Source organism: Candoia aspera, chromosome 5 (genome assembly GCF_035149785.1).
Source record: "Candoia aspera isolate rCanAsp1 chromosome 5, rCanAsp1.hap2, whole genome shotgun sequence".
Lineage (NCBI taxonomy): Eukaryota > Metazoa > Chordata > Lepidosauria > Squamata > Boidae > Candoia > Candoia aspera.
Window position 1 is genome coordinate 92,562,188 of NC_086157.1, and position 14,358 is coordinate 92,576,545.

At 34.5% G+C, this 14,358-nt stretch overlaps 1 protein-coding gene across 2 annotated transcripts in view; it reads right to left on the reverse strand.

Moving 5' to 3' along the window:
* Positions 1-14,358, reverse strand: part of FRY (FRY microtubule binding protein) — a 150,085-nt gene that overhangs the window by 76,149 nt on the left and 59,578 nt on the right. For both annotated transcript variants that reach the window (XM_063305708.1, XM_063305709.1), the window contains exons 15-23: positions 14,170-14,341; positions 12,342-12,474; positions 10,718-10,825; positions 8,523-8,778; positions 6,753-6,935; positions 4,360-4,446; positions 3,465-3,724; positions 2,498-2,687; positions 298-422 (exon numbers count right to left, since the gene is read on the reverse strand). In XM_063305708.1, the coding sequence (XP_063161778.1) occupies positions 298-422; positions 2,498-2,687; positions 3,465-3,724; positions 4,360-4,446; positions 6,753-6,935; positions 8,523-8,778; positions 10,718-10,825; positions 12,342-12,474; positions 14,170-14,341 (1,514 nt within the window). The remainder of the gene's footprint in view (positions 1-297; positions 423-2,497; positions 2,688-3,464; positions 3,725-4,359; positions 4,447-6,752; positions 6,936-8,522; positions 8,779-10,717; positions 10,826-12,341; positions 12,475-14,169; positions 14,342-14,358) is intronic.

Here is a 14,358-nt window from a genome sequence, read left to right on the forward strand (position 1 = left end):
TAATTACCATGCAATAAAGCAATTTTACTTTAGTGTTCTGCACATTTTAGATTATTTGGTAAACAGAATGCCTCATGCATTAAAGCTTCAAGATTTATTATCAAGATGGTTCCACAGCTTAGAGTTTATTATCAAGATGGTTCCACAGCTTAGAGCTGTCTTCTATTTAATTCAGTCTTTTATATATATATATATATATATATATATATATATATATATATATATATATATATATATATAATTACATTTAACATTAAAGCAAATTTGGACCATGAACAACTCATGCCATACAAATACCTGAAAACAAGAGAATTAGTTCTTCCAAAGCCTAGTACAAGCGATTCAGTGATTTCTATGCTTTCAAGTCTCATCAAAGGCACCAGCTGCTTTAGTAACACACCAACAGATGGAGTTCCTATAGCCTAAAAATAAAATGAAAATAATTTTAATGGATACGGTCATTAAAATATGAAAAATTATGGGTAACAAAGTATGCATAGTTCTAACTGTTACTAATGAATTTTTAAAGGGCACATTTTGCAAGGGAGGATTACATTCAAGATAGCAAAGAAAATAAAACAAGCAACATAAATGGCACGTTCATTAAAGCAATGTCTAAAGGTAGCTCAGCAGCAGAACTATAACCTGTACTTTCCTCTTTGACTTACATGCTCTGATTTACTCCTCTCTGATATCACTGTGTCTTTGCAAGAGTGAGATTGTAAAGACATTTCTGAACAGTATGTGGAGCTTGATAATATAGTTTTGCAATAGGGTCATTCTCAGCTGAAAACAGGATTTTGGTAACTCATCCTCATGTCTGATCTATGGACTTTGGACATTTACCCTGAAGATCAAAGAGGGCAGAGATAACACTGTGCAGAGGGCTCATTTTCTTTTCTTCAAGACTGCTGAATGTTTTTGCTTTCACCTCTTAAGTAGAATTCTACTTAAAAATCCCCATTACAGAAAATACATGTCTGAGTCACCTCTATACCCTGCCACTACATTCTCTAGTATCTGTTGGGGGGAAAGTAAAGATCGTGTGAACTGGTGGCAAAACTAGAACATCTAACAGGACTGCAAATTTCTTTGCCCCAACATAACAGTGGAGACATTCCAAACCCCACCCATTATTTCAGAAGTGATTATAAGAGATCTCTTCTTCTCTTTATCTCTCACTTGACCCCGAATGCTTACTCCGAAAAGAAAGCATGCCACTTTGACCAAAGGTCAAGCAGCTGAGACCTGGTGCATTCCAGGGACAGAAATGTAATTGGGGGAAAGTGTGGTCCTAAAAGCAAATGGAATTATATTTTCATACTTCTCTCCTGCCTACAAAATGGCTTACAAAGAACTAGGTCAAACCAGAGGGAAAGGACCAGCCATTCATTATTTTTTGTTTGTTTTCCAACATTTATACCTCGCCCTGATCCTGATGGACTCTGGACAGGTAACAATAGACTAAAACACAGAATACCAAAACCCAATACATCGGCCAAGGAAATAAAGATGAACTGAGCAAAACATTTTAAGGTGCTTGAAAAGAATCATGGAATCAACAACAGTGTCTGATATACTGTATATATAAAAAAGAAAAGTATGGCTCTTACTGTTATCGGACAATTGTGAGACTGCAGATGATAGGTTAACTTTTCTGGAGGAGTCCATTCAGATCTGTTACACTCTTTCTTCCTACCCAAACATTTTAGAGCAGCAGCAACAGAAATAAACAGAAGAAACCCTCTGCCTTTGTCTTAGTGACTGTGATACCAGAATAAAAAATGTCCAAACTAGTACAATTAAGTTGGTAATACTGTTGGAATATAGTGAGCCTCTATTCACAACATAAACTAACAATATTTAAAAAACTTCATGAAAGTTTTTACTCAGACCATGAAGCTAGAAGCAAAAGGGTTACTACTCATAATAAAAAGGAAGTATCAACATGGTTACCTGTATATTATCCATTAATAATGAGATAGGTAAAGGCCAATCAATGTAGGTTTTATGACACACATACTGCCATAGTGTAAGAAAAACTCAATTTGGAGCTATTTAGTTTGAAGAAAGAAATAGTCAAAACTGGATGATAGAAATGACTTTTGATTCCCATCCTAAAAAGGTTCCCCAAGTCTTTGAAAATTTGGTTTTGCTCCCAAGGCTGGGGTTAGGTTGTTTGTTGAACTGCAAGTGACTTTTTGTACTGTAATGAGTGATCTTGTCCAGATGTATATGCCATTTTCTCTTTTAATCTTTTTTCCTTTTAACTATGTAAGCCACCCAGAGTCATTTGGGAGTTAGATGGCTTTCCTAATCTAATAAAAGAAATAAATATCAAACTATGTCCAGATGAGCCCAATATTGGTAACTCCAAGTGTCAAGACATCTGAATTGCCTTCTTCAATTCTTCTCTTCCAAAACCATATCACGAAGACAGATACAATATTAATATTTTAGTCACATTGCGAATTCATTTACTGAAATATGGTATTACCTTATTATCATAACTAATGGTACCATCAGGTGTAGTAGCCATGATCTCTGGTGTTGAAACACGCAGATGTCCAGGGCTCATAATGCTGGGTTTAGCTACTCCAAAGCAGAGAATAAGATAGTTTCTCCACAAAGTTACATAATGATCCCCAGTGCTGGGTGTACTTGTTTTCTTTGCATTCACAGGACTACTGGAAATATTGTTTAAAATAAACATTTTTCAGATTCAAATATTAATTACTAATATTTGTTCTATACTTTTTACAATAGCAATAATATGAAGAAGAAGAGAAAGAAATTGAGACTTCCAATTCAACACAGTTATAAAACAAAATCCAGGTAAGGGATTGAATTTAGGCAAACTAGGAGATGTTCCATTCTGAAATCTTAGAGGGTGACAGTAGGTTAACACTGAATGAGACAGACCTATGGTCTAACTCAGTGTGCAGCCTCAATTACCATTCTAGACATTTAGCCGTGCTTTACTGAGTGAGCATAACACAAAACAAATAACTTGGCTTCACATTTTATATAGACAAGGTCTATAAAAGACACTTCCCAATGTATCTAATAGTGGGTACAGCACTGGAACTTTGTTCAATTTCTTTGTTTATATAAAAAAATTGTTAATAACTGCTTTGTAACTTGATCTATGACATGCTAACAGCAAAGTTCACTTACAGATAAAACCAAGAGATTAAGAGATTTTCCCAATTCACTATTTAATCTACAGGACCATCAGGAGGAAAAAATATCAGAACAAGTATTTTAAGTCCAATTGCAATACTTTACAATGGATCATGCAGATTCTTTAAAATATAATTACTGTTTAAAATTGTATTTCCTGAAATGTTAGATTATTTAAAAAGTAATCAAACAGATCTAACAAAGTAACCTACGTTTGACAACAAATTAGCAATGTAATATTAACTTACATTAACTTACATAACTTACATTACATAACTTACTTTGGGTCAACCAAAGGCATCACTAGCTGTAGCCTTGTAAATGCATAAGGCCAAGCATAGCTAAGAGCTGTAGGACAATGCTTTGGTAAGTTCTCTTGCCTAAGAAAACTGAAAAGACAGAGAACCCAGGGATCTTTGACCGACTGTGCAAATATCCAGACATGGGAAGGGCTTTTTACATCATAATGGCTATTAACAAGCACTGCATTCCATTCTACCAGCCATTGCAAATCCACATTATGTGTTAATGGTAATGTTGTCTGTGAAAAGAAATAAAAACAATGATATCTCAGAAATTGATCTGCTTTTTATATTTTCTTGGTGAAAAAACTCTGCCAGATATCCAGACCTCATGTCTGATGGCAAGCCTCTTTTCTACTGGGATGGATTCCCTAACATATAGTACAGAATTCATACTACATTTTGCTGACTCAGCATTCCATTCCCGACTTATTTACTTATTTCTTATTTAAGTAACCAAATGCACTCAATTTATTGCATTTGTTTCTTCAATATTCAGATATAGAACAGTTTGTCTTGATCAAAATCCATTCAAAGCATTTGTTTGTTTCTTAGTTCATTTATTTGGCTAACTTACTGTATTTATACTAATAGAGTACATTTATATTAATCTGACAAGCAGAAATTCTCTTCTAATGGAAGATGAAATGCATACATGCATTTGGATCATCCATTAAATTACCAGGGCAGACCTAACAGACAATGGAGCTGAATGTGGGTCTATGGAAATCTCTGGATGGGGTGATAATTAAAATGTGCTATTAGGTACTGATATTCTGCTAGAAATTGAAAATATCTATACAACAACAATTGTTTATTTGGCCCATACATATTGTTAATGATGAAAAATCAAGGATAATGAGAAATTACTTACTGAGTCAGAAACAGCCACATGAATAAAACTTTCTAGAATAGAAGAACTTAGCTGGTCCATAACATCAATCATAGGTCTATCATCATCCTGTACACGTGAAGGTAGCAATAATTAATTACATTCAACAAAAACAAAATCCTACAATATATTTATTGTGGCCTTAGCCACATGTGTACCTGCATCACATATGAGGATAAATTATTTCTCTCTCTCTCTCTCTCTCTCTCTCTCTCGGGAAGCATTTTGTAAGGTAAAAGACAAATAATCTCAATCTCATACAGAAAAAAGCAAAACAATTTATATTACTAAGATATTACCATTATCAATATATGAATCCAGGCATATTCTAGCCATGCTGACAAGTGTTCAAATTATCAAAAGTAAGTAAACACTTATTTTAGGACAAAACACTACCACTTAAACTACAGTTTTAGCAACTGCAGGAACATAGTTATGCATATGTTCTGTAGCAAGAATGCAGTAATGAAGTTTACTTTCCCAGTGCAATTGGAATTACATTATGAGCAGTTAGAATACTTAAGAAAACATTCCTTGGGCAAAAATTGAAGCTTTTCCCTATGAATTCCAGCTGTTCCAGTAATGCTGGAAAGGAAAGAAATAAATGGCCTTTTGTTTGCTGAATTTGCCCATGTCTCTGCAATTAATAAAAGTAAAAAAGAGATACCATAGCCAGTAATTACACATTAAATCTCATGTGATTTGATGATGTCTCAATCAAATCTGTCAAAATCCTCTCTTTCAGAAGCTTCACAAATTATATATATGGCACCAGGTACTGCCTTAATTGTAGCAATGTGACATTCTGTGTTTCAGACTAGTCCTTCTTTGTGAAACAGAAGATGCTATCAGAAAATTCTATATGACTTAAGTCACTGGATGCTACTGTAATGGTCTGAAAAGTTAGCTTACTATTTTCTAAGGCATTCCAATGGCATGAACACAGAATATTTTGAGCTCTCTTAACAATTAATGTAAGGTTACAAACTAGGAATACAACTCTTATAGTTGACAAATTGCAATTAGTAATCTCTACTGTATTAAGACCACATTGCCAACTGGTCCTTCCTGATGCCATATGTTGTAAAAATACTAATTGCATTGTATGAAAAAATAATGCAGTGCAGTTAATATTTTTACAACATATGAAATCAGCACGGACCAGCTGGCAATGTGATTTTAATACAAGTAAACACTCCATTGGCTCTCCCCAAAAAACAACTCAATACAAAACCCAATTTTACAGTATTTCTGGGTCTGAAAAAAAAATGTCAGCTGGGTAAAATAGACAATGAGAAGCAGGAAATATGATTTCCAGCAGTGAGCAAATCATCTTTAAACTTGCGTACTCCCTTATTAAGCCTGAAAAAGGTCTTCTCATGTAGGGAATACAACCTATTTCAAAGCCTGCTATATAGTTTTGGTATTTTCACTGTTCAAAGGTAGCTTTAATAACATCTCTGCAAAAATAGACTCTGCCCCAACCTAAAAAAAGAAACAGAAACAGCCCCTCATGTATTACAGTGCCTGTTCTACACAGCATAGCAACTTGACCTAACAACCCATCTCCTAACTCATCTCTCATAGCTCAGAAAAGGAGTGCTCTCCTACTCTTAGCTGACAGGTATTTCTCAAAAATTTGTCAAATTTATTGCAATTATTTCTGTTATCAGACATTAAACTGTCTAGTAATTTTGGAAACCTCAATACTTTAATGTAAACAGTTGGGGAAACTGGAGTCCTTGGTGCTCTCTGAGCCTTGTTGTTTTCTTGCAGACGTCCATTCACTCACTGGGGAAATTTCTTGGTGTTTATAGTGGGTTTTATTGTTCTCTGATATGTTATCCAATATGTTTGTTTTAGTTTCTGATCATAAACTAAAAGGTTAAAATTAAACCAACCTAAAATATAATACCTCAGATAACCCATGGAATTGATATCCATATGATACCTGCACATTTTCCCTGATGGGGTTAAATAGCAGCTTTTAAGAAATGGATCTTCATCAGAAATGTGATGCACGTGGAAATAGCTAACCTTCTTGCCCAGCCTGGTGGTCCTAATCAGAACCTTCTATAGCCACAATTCATACTCTTAGAACTGTAAATATATAACTGCGTATCTTTTGCTATCATGGCTAGCTTGGCACTCAGCCCACTAACTTTCACATCTACAGTGATGATGCAAACTAGAGGAACCTAAAAGCAAAGTTTATGAGGATGTATTGGTTATTGACTTTGGTGGGGATTAACTATTAAGTAAACTTGCACAAAACTTCAGCCCAATTTGATAAAGCAAAAACGTACAAGCAAAATTTTTATTTCAAAATTACACTTGGGGAAATCAAATTCATGATACAGGAAGAAAAGCCATACCTCTGCTTGTCCCAGCGCATGAAATAAAGCACGGACCTCTCTGAGAATCAAAACTGCCAGTTTACGTGTGGCAACTTGGAAACTGCAGAGTAATACCAGTGCAAAACCTTCAACAGCATGCAGAACATTTGAATAAGAACTTCGCTCAGTCTGGGTCCTATGACTGGATCCATTTGCTATCAGCTGCAATATAAGGCATTTATTCAAATATATTTTCATTTCTAATCCTTAGGGGGCAAGGGTTCATAATATTCTAATATAGAAAAATATATAATTTGAAATGTAAAATTTGAAATAGAAATAAAAAAGCATTGACTTCTATGTCTTCCTGTTCACTGAAATAATAACTAGGTTTTACTTTTATTCTTCAAAAGCATTATCCTGTGGTGCATGGTATGTGTGAAGTAACATTAACTGTTTAACATTTGATGTTCTTTTAAAGCCATAATAGGATCTTCACAACAAAAAATCTGCTATCTCCTTCCTATTACTATCAAAGCCACAATTATCAAATCAATTTCAGGACATGCAGAATAACCTATCCCAGTGGGACAGATTTGAAAGAAGCAAAATCCAAACAATAAATAATGCAAAGACTCAGTAGAGAGCCTCCTCTGATAACATCTAATTTTGTTAGACTTCTGTATTAGTTGAATTAACCAGTGACTTCCAAAGCAGGTTGGGACAGATATACACTACTGCAGAACAAATTAACTGGAACAAACAAGGTCAATTTATTAAGGCATTTGAGGGTACAGGTTTATAATCTATATAAGACATTTTTCTGTTTTTCCCACTCTTAAGCTTATCTGTGATAACATTATTTAAATAATTACAAAAATTCCAAGGAAATGTTCTTCTCTCATTGTAGACCCAAAGTAGCCATTTCTTGTTCTATTGATACATAACAAAGGCCTTTTGTAAAGTTAACTGCGATGAACAATGCATGAGAAGCAGGACTCTCATTAATTTAATTATATTAAAATATATAACTACTAAATATAATTATACTTTATGATATATTCCTTCATATGCTTATAATATAAAAATGTGTGTAAGATAGAAGTTCCTACCATGCTATATATATGCTATCTAGCACTTTTTCTATTTTCTGTAGCTATTGATAGGACTTGAACATGCCTTAGTTTGAACACAAACCAGCTACTTCAAGCACTTTTCCTGTCCTTCCTTCCTTCCTTTCTTTTTCAAATTTTATCATCACCCATCTCCCCTGAAAAGAGGAAGGTGGTGAAACTTGTAGAAGTTCCTTTCAGGGAGACTGGAAGTCTACATGCTCTCCTGAAATTACTCTGAATGTAGGAGGCTACTATGCTTGCTGAAAAAAGTTTGCCACATTCATTCTAAAAATGGGTATTCCCATTTCATGAAGTGAAGGAACAACATGTTAAAAAGGCAGAGACTATAGTATGTTTATCCATTTTAACTAGTGAATACCGTAGTCCTCCACCTGACAGAATACAGAATGGTACAGGATAGCACAGCTATTCCACCACCACCCAGTTGTAGTGTGCCAGTACTGCAAGGATTGAGTAGAAGTACAGGTTGTCCTTGAAGATTACTACAGAAGTAGATACAGAGTTAGCTATCTCCCTATCTGTGAGGGCGGAATAATATTTGCCTATTGGTGAGAGCAGAATGAACTTGAAGATAAAAAGTTAATTGTGCTTACAGTACAAAATAAATACATGACATTCTAATTAAAATTTTAGAAAAGCTTAGAGAAGGTTATCTTCACTTTTAGAATATTACCTCTGAGGATCTGACTTTTGTCTGTTCGCTGGTCTTCCCAGAAGACTGTATTGTAAGCTTCCACTGTGTTAGCAACTGCAACAATAATTTTAAGGATGTGTCCAGGAGGCTATGATGCACGTCATTCACTTCACGCAACAAAAAATTTGTGAAACCAAAAAGTACATCCTCTCTCCAATCCACAAAATCAACTAGTAGGCCCTGAAGTGAATTCTGAGCAATGTGCCGAAGTTCATCATCCATATGTATAGAAAGCCTATGTGAAAAAAAGAAAAAGTGAAATGACAAATTATGGGCAACTTCTATAGCAAAACTAACCAAAGTATCTGTTTGTAATAGATACTCATAGAGATTTAGTAAGCATTATTCTTACACATTTCTTCTCAGTCACCATTGTTATAGCCTCACTAATAACAACAGAAGAGCATACAAAAATTTTACTTATTTTATACATACATACATACATACATACATACATATATATGAGATATATTTCTAAGTTTGCAATTGTATAGTTACTTACTGTAACTGAGGGAAAAATATAATAGAATTTGTTTCTGAGCAGATTTGGGTAAGTTTATGTGTTAAAATTTTCTTGAAATGACTTTATTAGAAAGTAATTAATTTTGTAGTAAAACACAATGCAATGATTAATGATAAAATTAACTTTATTTAAATTCAAATTTAGTAAAGGATAGATTCTTTTATTTTCAAAACAAAATAATAAAATAAAGCTATAAATAGTAAAATAAAGACATAAACAACATTCTTACTCTTCTGATTGCAACAAAATTACCAACATATGAATATGGGTAAATTCTAATTCATAGTCAAAATGAGAAAGTTTTCAAGGAATCTACCATTAACATTTGATTTAAAAATAATTAACATTTGCTTCATTTCTTAGAGTCTATTGCAACTAGATTTGTTCGAAAATTTAATTTTCAAGAGATATCTAAGCTATGGTTAATTTTCTCACCCAATCTCCAGTATAGGAGGAATAGGAGACCAATGTGTAAAGTGGTCATTCTGGTCATTTATGCTTAATTCACAACATCTGACAGGTAAGCAAAAAGCTGCCTGTCAGATGTTTTGTACTGTAACTCATACAAATCCTAGCTTTTTGGCCATTTTGGTGATTGAAGTTAAGAAGAATTAAAATCCAGGGCATCCGGAAAGTACTAGATGACCTACCTCTGCATTAAGAGATTACAATACTGTAGGCTAAAAGGCCAGGAAACATTTCTCTTCTAGCTCCAAATGTAACAAGAAGTATGATGTTCTTCATTTCTTAAAAAATGGCTTGCTAACTTAAAAAACTTTACATAACATTGTATAGCTTATTTATCATAGAGTGCTCACTCATTCTTCCCTCTGGTAATTTAATTGAAATGAAATTGGAAACTGACTCTACCAGTTCATACCTCACTTTATAGTACCAAATATCAAAACTGTCAGGGAGTGTCTGAATGCAGAGATACAACTGCAGGACATTTGACACTTATAAAAGAGAAACAAACCAGAGCTTCCCAATTCTAGGAGAAGGAAACAAGTATGTAGCAAGACGCATGTGAAGACAGATACTGGAAGTACAGGAATGAAAGAAACTGAATTTGAATACTAGCTTTATTTTACTCAAATAAAGTAGATGAGGTCCAGCAGGAATATTTAAAAGAAAGAACCTTAAACTAGCAGATATATGTGGGTAGAAATCTGAAGTTTGCTTGATGGGTTCCAATTCTAAGTTTTAAACTTAGCGATAATTTCGTTTGGTTTCTGCAAGCCACATAAGTAATATTTGAATCCCAGAATCAAACAAATTACTATGATATTTTTAGAGTCATAAAGGTGTGAGGTTTGTAATCAGCATGGATGAATAAAAAAAATTGGAAGACACGAGAATCCATTGTGTGTTCTGCTATTTTCACACAGGAGCCTGAGTTCCTTGCTCACTGTTTGTAACTCCTTAGAACAGCTGCATCTTTTCTCCGGATGGCATGGTGGGCTTCAGCAGTTACAGTGAGATCCAGGAAAAGGGTATTTGGTTTATGGAATTGCCAGCAGGTCCTACATGCACACCATACATGTTCCAAGGCTCCTTCCAAGATGCTACAGAATCCTATTATATAGTTCCACAAATTGAACAGCAATGACATTTTTGCCTCTAAAATTTATTTAATATGTATACAGTTTACCTTGATAGCAAGTCAATCAGCTCTAATTTGGACATCCCATCAGGAAGGAGTCGTGGAATAGCAGCAACACAAGTCCTGAAAAGGTCAATTTTTGGTTTTCTTTCACCTCTGAAAAACAATATAATTTATTAATCACTTTTTAATACGATAGCAAACGGACATACATTTATCTTATTAAGCGTACTCCCCTAAAATGGCAGTAATTATTTATACATTATTACAGTCTTACACAGTATAAGCACTGTGGTACAGTTCTGTTGCTAAGGTCAAAATTGTCCCAAACCCAGATAAGTAAATTTTATGCAAAATCACAGCTACAATGAAAAAAGTAATTTTGCTGGATCACAAGGAAGGTTCTACCTCCAATATAATTTTTAAAGGATAATAAAGAAAGGCGTTGATTGACTTACTATTCTGGAATCTATTGTCTACATTAAATGTGATTTAGATCAGGATGAATGGTCCTTCTAAATATGTCCCTGCTGGCAATCCGGTATGCAGGAAAAGACCTTCAGCTGTCCTGTGTAGTTCCCAGGCTATGGAATGCAGTCCCCAAAAAGCACATCCCACCCCCAATACCTAGTAATAAGGCAAAAATGGATCTCCTTCTCCAAGCTTTTCTTAATTATTTTAATAACAGATTTTAATTTTACTTTTGCTTTTAATTACTCTGATATAACTGTTATAGTTTATATGTTCTAGTTTTTAATTGTTGTAATCAGTCTTGAGAGTTACCATAAACCAGTGTTTTTCAAACTTGGCAACCTTAAGATGTGTGGACTTCAACTCCCAGACTTTCCCACACACCTTAAAGTTGCCAAGTTTGAAAAACACTGCCATAAGCAGAAAGGTGGGGATTCAAGTCAATAATAAAGACATTCAACAATCAATCAATCAATCAATCAATCAATCAATCAGCCAATCAAGGGTATTGGCTCTGAGGGAACAGAGCCTTTTTTAACTCTACTGTAGGGGGAGAGGCTGATGATTGAACCACAAGCTTTTTGTATACCAGCCTGTGAGAGACTGTGAAAGTAATGGGAAAAATACTAGATATAGCTTATGTCATGAACAGGATCTCAGCCCAGGCTGCAGAAAGCTGGGAAGAGATTCAAAATAGACTTCATAGTAATGAACCCACTAATACAAGAGGGCTGGGAGTTCTTGCATTAAAACGCTTCATTGAAGTCTTTGTTACCCTAATCACAGCAGAAGATGATAAACCCTTAGTCTGATCCACCAGGTCTTTCTTATATTTGATCTTTAGATTTCTCTGAAATAGTTATATGCCCATGAACGCAATTCAATAAACAGAGCATAGGCAAAGAGGCTCAAGTTATTGCCAGCTGAAAGAGTTCAGTAACAAAACTAGGAATAAAGGCTTATCTAAGTCTAGATATTTTTTTCAAAATGTCCTTTAGTGAAGGATAACTGGTTTCACCCATATCTGGAATGTTTTAAAAGCATTAATCATATCTACATGCAAACTATTTTCATATGAACTGTGTATATGCATGTGTGTGTTTATGCGCACTCCCATGTACTGTAGATAAGGATTTGGTTTTTTGAAAACCAATTAGCTATTACAAATTCAGTTCAATATCAATCATTATTTAAGCCTTACGTGATCATATCTTCAGGTTCTTTGTTTAACATTTGTATGTTTGTGAGCATCATACACCGCCCAACTTCTTTATCAAGATGTCGCAGAATGTTGTCTACAGCTTTTCTTACTTGAGAATAATACATTGACATGCCTAGAAAAACATTCAATGGATGATAACAATTCCTTAAAATATAAATCTAAAGTTTCAGAAAAACAGGCAATGAGGCATATTTAAATTGTTATAATTAACAAGGACTGAATATATGTCGCTCTGTGATAATGGATGTTCACAATTTACTTTGGATTACAATATTAATGAACAAAATAAAGAAAATATTAAAAAAACATTCAGTCACAGGTCAGCAAAATGCAGAAAAGGAACCTAAATGCTGATCTGGTGACACTATATCAATCAAGGTCAGAGGTCACTATATCAATTGAGGTCAAAGCTAGGAAGGATCATAAAATGAAGGTGTTAAAGCAATATACTCCTTTGTGATTCTTAGGCAAACTAGAAAGTGACAGAAAAGTGGTTTCTTTTTTTAAGTCACTGAATAGATACCAATCGAAGCGAATATTTGTAGCTCAGGGTTGAATTGTGGAGTCCTTGGTGCAGGGGTAACTACCAACACAAGCAGGGCAAGCCACGGTATATAAACTGAGAGCAAGGCCCACTCCCTCTTTGCACTGAAGATGTTGCCTAGTCTGGCAATGAAACGTCTGCAAGAAAACAACAAGGCTCAGAGAGCACCAAGGACTCCACACTGAATAGATATTTTAGGTACTGGGAGTATGGTTTTATCTACATAAATTTACCTCATGAATACCTTGATAAAATTGTTTTGAGATAAGAATAATAAGTCCCAGAAAATGTTGAACTGTATTGGATCAGACTTATCCAAGAATTCTGGTAGAAAAATGGGAATTTCAGGTGTCACCAGAATATTCTGTTCCCAAACTATGGAGTTTAGCATAGAATTAATACTCATTAACTTTTAAGCTAACCAATTAACTAATATAGTAATACAAAGGGGTATGTTTGAATTTAGAGCAAACTGCTTTAAACCCTAAGCATTTTTAATGAAATTCTGAATAGAACCATATAAAATGCTCAGAGAAACATTGCTTTGCTTTGTATTATATCAGCACAGGACTTTTGAGGACTTTTAGGATTAGTTGTCTCAACTGATTGTTCAATCAGCTCTAAAGAGGGAAACATTTCTAAGAACCATACTGGATCAAATTTAAGGGCTAGTCCAGTATCATCTCTTCAGTAATGCCCTAGAATTTCTATCAGCATGCTGTAATGAGACAATGTGATTTACTACTATCCCTTTTCTTGTATTTACATTCAAGACATGCTCAAGCAAAGGACTGATACTCCAACTAGTCTAACAAATGGCCACTGACAGATCTTTCTTCTATAATATTGCTTTATTTCTTCTCCAGTAATTATAGCTTAATATTAATCATGTGAAGATCACATTATGAACAGTTATTTCATGTGATTCCTATTTTGGCTATATAGATTAATAATTACTAGTCCTATTCTGCCAGAGTTAAATTCTGGAGAAATTAAATGCAAAAAACAAACAGTCCACCATACTAAATGGGTTATATATTATGTTACTATAGTATTTGCATAATTTTTAGTTGCTACTGGCAACTTGTCCCCAGGCAACCAGACTGTGATTCAACTTCCCTCAAGCTGCATTCTCCAAAAGAAGCATTTGGATATACTCAATTCAACAATGAAATGAATCCTCAGGGCTAGCAATGTTGGTGAAATTTGGGTCAGGCTCTCATATATATTTGTGAACAGACAGAAGTCATATCTGATACTTGCCTATCATTTTAGCTTCCTCCTCTGTGAGAGTTTTGCTCAAGTAAGTTTTCTTCACCCGTAGTGTGTTTCCTGAAGGCAGCACAGCTCCAGTAACAGGCATTGGAGGCTCTCCATCTTTTTGTTGCAAGCTATCCGCAATAACCAAGAAAGCTCTCAGACCAATATTCATTCTCTGCAAATTTGATGGAT